At 57.0% G+C, this 8,511-nt stretch overlaps 2 protein-coding genes across 2 annotated transcripts; both read right to left on the bottom strand.

The window, feature by feature from the left end:
- Positions 1 to 1,039: 1,039 nt before the first annotated feature.
- LOC100146427 (mucin-3A) lies at positions 1,040 to 5,032 on the bottom strand. Its single transcript, XM_014729893.3, has 9 exons — positions 4,915 to 5,032; positions 4,763 to 4,821; positions 4,019 to 4,167; positions 3,685 to 3,750; positions 3,195 to 3,357; positions 2,880 to 3,050; positions 2,703 to 2,794; positions 2,372 to 2,424; positions 1,040 to 2,207 (listed from the first exon to the last, which is right to left on the bottom strand). Exons 1-9 carry the CDS (start codon positions 5,005 to 5,007, stop codon positions 2,166 to 2,168), a joined length of 888 nt encoding a protein of 295 aa, XP_014585379.3. The 5' UTR covers positions 5,008 to 5,032; the 3' UTR covers positions 1,040 to 2,165.
- Positions 5,033 to 5,418: 386 nt separating this feature from the next.
- Positions 5,419 to 7,836, bottom strand: LOC138917217 (mucin-3A-like). The gene is made up of 3 exons (XM_070232573.1): positions 6,270 to 7,836; positions 5,983 to 6,171; positions 5,419 to 5,429 (listed from the first exon to the last, which is right to left on the bottom strand). The coding sequence occupies exons 1-3, from the start codon at positions 7,834 to 7,836 to the stop codon at positions 5,419 to 5,421; spliced, it is 1,767 nt and encodes a 588-aa protein (XP_070088674.1).
- Positions 7,837 to 8,511: the final 675 nt, after the last annotated feature.

The raw sequence follows: 8,511 nt of genomic DNA, 5'->3' as shown, positions 1-8,511 counted from the left end.
ACGGGAATTGGTCAAAGGGCAGCCTGTCAAACCTCCTCCCCTCTAACTCCAGGAGAGCTGACCGCCCTTCAGCCAGGGTCTCTCCAGTGGAAGCCTGAGCCATGGGTGGGGCAGGGCAAGAGGGAGGGACAGGTGGCTGGAGTTGTAAGTGTGTGACGGCTGGCTTCCAAGAAGCCAGGGCCAAGAAGTACCAGGGAGATGGTGTCGATGGAGGGAGGGGTGAAAGAGCCCTGGAAGGAGCAGTCACCGACAGGCCAGGCTGAGGGAAGGACACTCTGCCCCACCCAGCCCCCCGGAGGCCCCTCTTTCTTCCAGACTTCCTTTCCCATCATCCGTCTCAACCTGCCCCATGCCAAATTTCCAGTGCCTTGCCCTGGGCCTCGGACCACCAGCTCTTCTCCTGGGTGGGGCCCACACCTGAGGCTTTATGATCCTGGTCTCCTCCCTGGCCACTGCCAGTTCCTTTCCTGTCCTAGGCAAAGCTCCCAGGGGCCTTTCCCATACTCCCACCCAAAGAATCTCACTCCATCGGCCCCAACCTCCTTCAGCTTGAGCCCAGCAGCCCCGGCTGCCCACAACAGCAGGACCAGGAGAGCCCAAAGCCTGGGCATGCAGGCCTTGCTGCAAGTGTGTGTCTGACCCCAGGGCCTGGGGAGGTCAAGGCCTTTGTGGAGACCCAGCTTATCCATCAGCGACAATGGCAGCTGACCCAGCCTGGGCCAGCCACCTCCCTGACCCAACCCTGAGCTCCTGACATCAAGGGGGAAGGGCAAGGATGACAAACTCAAGAGAGCTCTGCCTTCTGCCCATCAAGAGGCTCTCCTGCCCCCACCCACTCCCTAAGAATCTGGGCCCCCCAATCTCTATGTTCCTTATGAAGACAGCAGTGGTCCCTGAGAGCTGCCCACAGACCCCTCCCTTCCTTGCTGTGAGAAACTGGCGCTTCCAGCCGCCCCGCAACAGCTCCTCTGGATGTCCCTGTTCTCAACCTAGCAGTGACACCAGCAAGTGAGACGGAGAAAGACACAGAGCAGCATCGTTTACAATAAATGCTATATTGCATTCACATGGGAGAATTGGAGGATTGCAGAATTCCTGTCCCCAAATGAGACCTTCCTGCGAAGGAGGCTGTGGGCTTCTGGGCTGAGAGGCTATTGCAGGGATGGGGTGAGACCCGGGAGAGGAAGGGAGAGGAGGAGCTGGCAAGGGGGTCGGAAAGAGAGGTGAGGCAGTAAGGGAGGGGATGGAGTTAGGAAAGGAGGAGGGGGCTGAGGGAGCTTCCTCACCTCAGGGTCCCACTTCCCCTCATCCTGGAGGACCTGGAAACACACACCCCACATCCCACCCCCACCCACGGGCATCCAGGGCCCTTGGGGGAGAGGAAGGGATGGAGCCTCAGAAGGGGGAACTAGGGCCTGGGGAGTACCAGCTAGGGGTCCTAAGTGGCAGTGGGCATAGGGACAGGGGTGGGGCAGGGAAGGACTTAGGACTGGGACGCTGGGATGGGGGTTAAGGATTTAGGGTGGAAGGAACAAGGATGGGTAAGGGGAGAAAACATAAATGGGGAGAGATGTAAGGCTGGGAGCTGGATAGGGGAGAGGCGTGATTAAGAAGTGGGTTTAGACGGGGAGAAGATATAAGGAATGGGGGAAGGGGCACCGTAGAGAGTCACCTTAGCAGACGGTAGGAGGCAGGGATGGGTTGAAGGCTGGCGACAGGTGTTGGGAGGCAGGTGGTAGGGATGCGCACAGGGAACTAGAGACTGAGGCCTGAGATGGGCAAAGGATGTGGGGACTGGGGATCTGAGAGAGGCCACATAGATGAGGGCTGACACAGGAAGGTGCATTGGGACAGAGATCTGAGCGACCACATCTGGTTTGCACAATGACTGTTCAAGGTATCAGGACAAGTATGCTATACACATTTTACAAGTTCAGAGAAGCTACTGAGCTGCCCAAGGTCCCACAGTGGAAGATCCTGGGTTTGACCTGGGTTTGCAGGTGGGTTTCATCCAAGTTGAGAGCGTGCCGGTCTGGGGACAGTCTGATTTTGCCCAGGATTCCAGGAGGCTGAGCTGCATGAGTCCTTGGCCATCTCTTGAAATGGATGCAGAGCAGATGCTTCCTTCCCGCTGTCCAGGGCAGGTGGACAGGGTAGGGCAGGGCTCACATCGAGGACAAGTCCACCTCAGGTCTCTGGGTGTGCACCTGCCACAGAGCACATGAGAGGGAGTCAGAACAGAGCCACCTCGCTCAGGCTGGCTGGGAGTTCACTGCCTCCTGGTCCCAGCCCAGCCGCCTGCCCTGGTGGGTGGGTGGGGCAACTGGAGCTGGACCTGGGAGAACTTACCATCCCCCCTTTGCCCTCTCACCCTCACATTGGTGTCCACCATCTCCAAGGCCACCTGGAAATTTTCATCCTTGACTAGAGAGAGAGAAAAGAGGAGGGGAGAGGAGAAGAGGGAGAGGGAAGAAACGTGATGGAGTCAGGGCTTCAGGGGGCTTCTGTGTCCCCACGTGCCCTACAGGGACAGCCTGTGCAGGACCTGGCCTTCCCCAGGAGGGGCTCAGGGAAGAGGAGATGCCAGAGCCCTGGCAGGAGCTATGTGTCTTTCTTGGCCAGGGAAGGTCACCTGGTACTGCCCAGGCTGGGGTGATGCCCAGGGAAACCCCTGCCACTCTTGCCCAGGAGGCAGGACTCACAAGGTTGGTCATCCTGGAAGCCCGAGTTGGAAAAAGTCCCTGCGGTGTCCTCATCCCAAATCTCAAACCATTTCTTGTCGTAGTCCCAGGACCTGAGTCAGGGCACAGCGTCGTCAGGGCAGGGCCTCCGGGTCTGAGGCCCCTTGCCGCCCTCACCCCAACCCCCAGGGTGCTCACCGGGCTCCGCCTCGGCCGCTCCTCCTCCAGCGCCTGACGAAGAATGTCAGCGCCAGCAGCAGCAGCAGCAGCAGCGCTCCGGCCCCGGCCAGGCCCCCGACCAGCGCCCTCCACTGGACGGCCACCTCGCAGCGTGGGCCCAAGAACCAGAGCGTGTCCGTGGAGAAGCAGCTGGAGAGGGGGTCACAGGTCACAGACCCCGCCACCTCCCAAGCCCGGTTAACTCGCGCAACTGGACCCAGCCAGGGCTGGCAGGTGGGCGGGGCTCCCGACAGGGGGAGTGAGCGGGGCGCGCACGTGTGGGCGGGGCCTCACCGGCACTCAGGACCAGTCTTCTGCACAAAGCACTGGCCCTGGTTACAGTTGATGGCGCCTTCCACGTCTGACGTGCAGTTGGTGACACAGCGGAGCCGGTTCTCCTCCTCCAAGGGGAAGTAGTAATCCTCATAGACCTCGGGAGCGGCCCGACGGCAGATGGCTGTGGGGAGAAGAGGGGGTTGCAGAGAGACTACTCAGGAGCCTGGTTACGGGGACTCTGAAAATGGATGGGGAGGACTCCATTTCTGAGGGTGGGGTGTCGTGGGGTAGACCGTGGGATCCGAAGTCGGCAAGGCAGGCCCGCCGGACTCTCACCGACTCCTCACCCTGCCTGCCAGTCCTCAGGAGGAAGCTGTTAATAAGGGTCAGGAAGTCATCACTTGCCTCCCCAAAAGGTCTCCCATTCTCCCCAGAGAATTTCAGCGGGCAGATGTCGCTGAGGGGTCATGGCCTCCTGTGGCCACTCAGTCCTTTGTCCCACACTCACCTTGTGGGGTCATCTCCATCCTGGTGTCGTTTCTCACAGTGATGGAGTCAGGCTTAAAACACAAGGCTGAGGGGACAGAGGCACAGGTGGAATTGGCATGAGTCAAGGGGTCCAGGCCAGGGAAGCAGGGCAGGCGTGGGGAGGGGCAGACAGGGCTCATCTTCCCCAAATAATCAGGGGTCCTCAGCCATCCTGGAGATCTTGAGCAGAACTGTCAGGCGGGCTCTTCCCCAGCACCCAGGTTCTGGCAAACCCCTCCTTAGCCCCATCCTTGACCCAGTTGGCTGTGGATCACACCCCTCCCTCCAGCCAAAGGCGCCCAGCCTCGGCTCACTCTGGTTATTCTGGCAGCTGTCCATGTCCTGGCTGACATTGTGAAGCTCGTCTTTCAGGGCTGCCTTCACCATCTCATAGTTTGTCTCCAACTGGGAGCTGAAGGGCAACTCCAGCAGGACCACATAGTCCACCACGATGCTGCCATTCCTGAAATGGTCAAGGGGTTAGGCACCTTACAGGCCTCCCAGGCCTGGGGCACAGAGGTTCTAGAAGGGCACCTCCAAGGCCAACCATAGGTGGTCATGTGTAGAAGGGAAGGGGGCAAAGGCAACGAGTTGGGATGCCAGGCACATTATTTTCAGAAGGGGCTGCCAGCATCCCTGATGTTGTCAGCCTGGGAAGGCATGACAAGGAATGATTGGCATTCCTTTGCATTGCCTCAAGCCATTACCAAACCAGGGCCTCCTGGGCTCTCTGCCAGGCTCATGCTGACCCACTCAGCAGACCAGGTGCCAGCCAGAATGAGACCAGCTACAGTCCAGACACCAGACTTCCCTCCAGCCCTCAGGTACCACTTCCCTGCATGCAATCTCTCTCCTTCTGACGTGCTTAGAGAGGAGGGGTGGTGCCCTCCTTCAGAGAAATGGCTCCAGAAAATGATCGCTAAAGTCCCCACACTGCCTCCACCCTTCCCTTTATGAAGTCTGATGATTCCAAAAGCAAGAGATGGCTTCTCCAGCCTTTCTTTACGCCCCCTTCCCCCAGCTCACTCTGCCTCCACAGCCTTAGAAGGGTCTCCTACCTCAGAGACAGGATCTCCACATCCTTGAACCCCTGCACATTTTGGTAAATCTTCTGCATCTGAAAAGCAAAAAGTTGCTGGGCTCACGTCTGAACCTCCAGAGTTGAGGGCAACCAGGGGAGGACCTTTGAGTCCCTCAGCTCCACCCTCACCTGACTGCGGAAGTTGTCACTGAAATCCTTGTAGGCCTTGGAAGTGTTGTCATGGAGATCCGGGAAGAACTCCTGGTCGACAGCCACCTCCATGCCCACTTCAGCGTCCACAGTTTCTGCACACAGCATGCCCTGCTCTGGTCACTTCACCATCTTTCCTGTCTGACATCACCCCCAGCACCCTGATCTGGAGGCTACTCCCATGAACCCTCTCCATGTTCCCGAGGACTGATTGAAGAGCAGGAGGGAGAAGGTAGGAATTCTGGGATGACTTGTCCCGAGAAGAGGGAAAGAATGGAAGTCAGGGTGCTCTCGTTGTCTGCCGCAGTGGGAGATGAATAATGGCCCCCACTGATACCTAGGTCTCACTCCCCAGAACCTGTGACTATGTTCTGCTAGATGCAGGAGGAATCAAGGCTCAGGTGGAATGATGATTGCTGATCAGCTGATGTTAATGTGGGAAAATTAATGTGAAATATGGGAAAATGAATGGACCCAATGTAATCACGAGGGTCCTTAACAGTGGAAGACAGAGGCAAAAGAGTCAGAATGACTCAGGTGAAGACATGACTAGAAGAGAAAGGCACAGAGATGCAATGCTCCTGGTGTTGAAGATGGAGAGAGGGAAGCTTGAGACAAGGAAGGTGGGAGGCACCAGAGTCTGGAAAGGGCAAAGAAATGGATTCTTCCCCGGAGCCTTCAGAAAGGAGCACAGCGCTGCCGAAACCTTGATTTAGCCCAGCAAGACCATGTCAGACTTCTAATCTGGAGAACTGTAAGATGAGACATTTGTGTTGTTACAGTTGTGAAGTTTGTGGTAATTCGTGACAGCAGCAATTAAAAACAATTACAGCTCCAAGCACCCCTGACCAGGGGTGTGGTCCTAGCCATGTGTGAAGGTGAGGGTGCACAGGAGGCATGGATTAGCAGTGGGCGTGAGAGTGAAGGCAGGAATGGAGAACTTGAGCATTATGGCATGGGCACCTCCACATGGACCACAGGGCTGGGACCAGGGAGAGTCAGTGAAACCCAAGAGACAGTGCAGAGGGCAGGGCCCCAGCAACTCACCAAAATCCATCTGTTCTACTGCAAACTCACAGCGGGTGCCATAGAAGGTGCTGGGGCAAACACACTTGAGGCCATCCCATTGACCCTCATTCTCGCACACGCTGTCCTGTCGCTCACAGCGGTCCCCAGAGAACCCCGGGCGGCAGAGGCAGCGGTCCTGAATCCAGGTGCCATCATTCTCACAGGTTCCTGGGCAGCACGAGAAGAAGGGGAAGTTCACAATGGGGCCTGACATTGGTGACACAGGAATTTAGTAGGAGAAGGAACAGGGAGGTAGGAGGTCCAACCTGGGGTGGTGGTGGTCATCTGAGTAGTGGTTGAAGTTGTCATCTGAGTAGTGGAAGAAGTTGTCCCTGGTGACGTGACTGTGGTGGGAGTCTGAGGGGTGGTCGCCTGAGTAGTGGTCGAAGTAGTGGTTGTCTGAGTAGTGGTGGAAGTTGTCTTTGGTGACGTGAGGGTAGTAGGAGTCTGAGTTGTGGTCACCGGTGTTCTTGGAGTCTGGGTAGTGGTTGAGGTGGAGGCAGTCAAGTTGCTTGAAGTTGTCACGGCAGTTGGAACGCTGCTGCTTTGTTCGGTGGTCAGTGGGAGGCTAGTAAAGCCCGGCATACGTGGCGTATTTACAGAGTTGGTGCTCATCCAAGTTCCACTGGGGGGTCTTTGTGTGCTTGTCAAAACTGTGCTGATGGGCACGGCCCCAGTGCTCATAGAACTAGGAGCATCACTAATGAGGTTGGGGGGACCAGTTTCGAGAACTGAAGTAGAAGTGTCCAGAGGTGTAGGAAAGACAGTAGTCATACTGGTGTATCCAGGAACGGTGACCTTCTCAGTGGTAGAGGGAATGACTGATAATGAGATGCTGGGTGTAAAGGTTACTTCATGAGTTGGATCCATTTCCACACATGGAGTAGTGGAAGAAGCAGGCACTATTGTAATTGATATAGTTTCTGGACATGGGGTGGTGGAAGAACTAAAGATAGTAGGAGTGATGGTTGTTTTGGTAAGAATAGGGATCACAGGAGACTGGGGTGTAGAAAAGCTTGTAGTAGCAGACGAAGAGGGAGTAGAAAAAGTGGTGACGGGAGAAGACTTTGTATTTTCTGTACTGGAGGTGGGCGGGGATGGAGGAAGAGAGCTAGTGGTGAACTCTGAACTTACTCTGCTGGAAGAGAGAGTAGAGGATGTTTTCACTGTGGAGGCGGAAGAAAGGATGATGGTACAGAAAGGGGTAATTATGGCATTTGTACGGGTATTCAAAGTAGAGGAGGATGGTGTGGGAGAAACACTAGAAGGAATCTGTGGTGTAGTCGAGGATACTGTTGTGAGAATGGGGAGAGTAGTGGTACTGTCTACGTCTACAGTTAAGGCAGTCGCAGAAGTACCTGTGATCGAGGTGGCAGGGGTTGAAGTGTTGGTGGGAGCGGTGCTTTCACTTGTGGCCCAGGTGACAGTGGTAGTGGGAGATGCCGCGGTGGATGTGGCGCGGGATGGAGGCGATGTGGTAAGCAGGGTGGGTGGAGGGGTAGTGATGGTGGTGAAAGTGGGGGCAGGTTCTGTGGTTGAGGCAGGCGGAGACGACTGAAGCACACTCGTGGGTGACGTCTGGATGTTGGTGGTCGCTGGGGTAGAGGTGGTGGATGTTGGAGAAGACACGACATTCGTGGGTGTGATGGACGACGTGATAGGGGCAGGTGCAGTGGTGCCTGTGGTGGCAGTGTGTGTAGGAAGGTCACTGGTGGGCGTAAGGGTGATGTTCCCAGTGGTCGTGGCGTGAGCGGTTGTGTAGGTCGACGTGCCTGTGTGTGTGGTGGCTGCAGTGGAGGAGGGTGTTCCCGTGGTGGTCGAGGTCGTGAACATGTGGGTGGTGGTGGGTGCCGGGGTGGTCCGCGCGCTTGTGCCCAGTGTAGGTGTGCTGCTTGCAGATGAGGCGCCACCCTCAGTCTGCGTCGTCCCCGGACTGCTGGCAGACGTGGAAGGGGAGCCTGCAGATGTACCTGGAACACTGGTCGAGAGGGAGGGAGGTGGAGGGGTGTGCGTGGTCGTGAGCGTAGGCGACGCGCTAGGCGTTGTGGCGGAGGTTGTGCTGGTTTCCGCACTGTGGGAGGTGGGCGATGAAGAGGAGGTGAAGGTGGGGGAGGAGGACGTGCTGGAGGCAGTCAATGTGGAGGTGAACTCGCTGGTGGTGGTCAAGGGGCCAGTGGTGCCCAGGGACGTGGGGGTGGTGGTTGTCAGTGTTGTGGTTGGGATACATGTACTAATAGAAGACGGGGCTGCGACTGTGGATGTCAGTCTGGTACCAGAGGTAGGGTGCGAAGGTGTTGCTGCAGACGTGGTTGTGCTTCCCGTGGATCGGGTGTTTGAGGACGCGGTCTCTGAAGTGGTGTATGGTGTTGTGAGGGTGGGTGTGGTTACCGTGTCTGAGGTAGACGTCGCCGCCATGTGAGGAGCTGAGGGAGTGGGGGAGCTGACTGTGATCGAGGTGGCAGGGGTTGAAGTGTCAGTGGGAGCGGTGCTTTCACTTGTGGCCCGGGT

Source organism: Equus caballus, chromosome 13 (genome assembly GCF_041296265.1).
Source record: "Equus caballus isolate H_3958 breed thoroughbred chromosome 13, TB-T2T, whole genome shotgun sequence".
Classification (NCBI taxonomy): Eukaryota; Metazoa; Chordata; class Mammalia; order Perissodactyla; family Equidae; genus Equus; species Equus caballus.
Note: the sequence above shows the minus strand (reverse complement) of the source record. Positions and strands in the feature narration are given on the sequence as shown.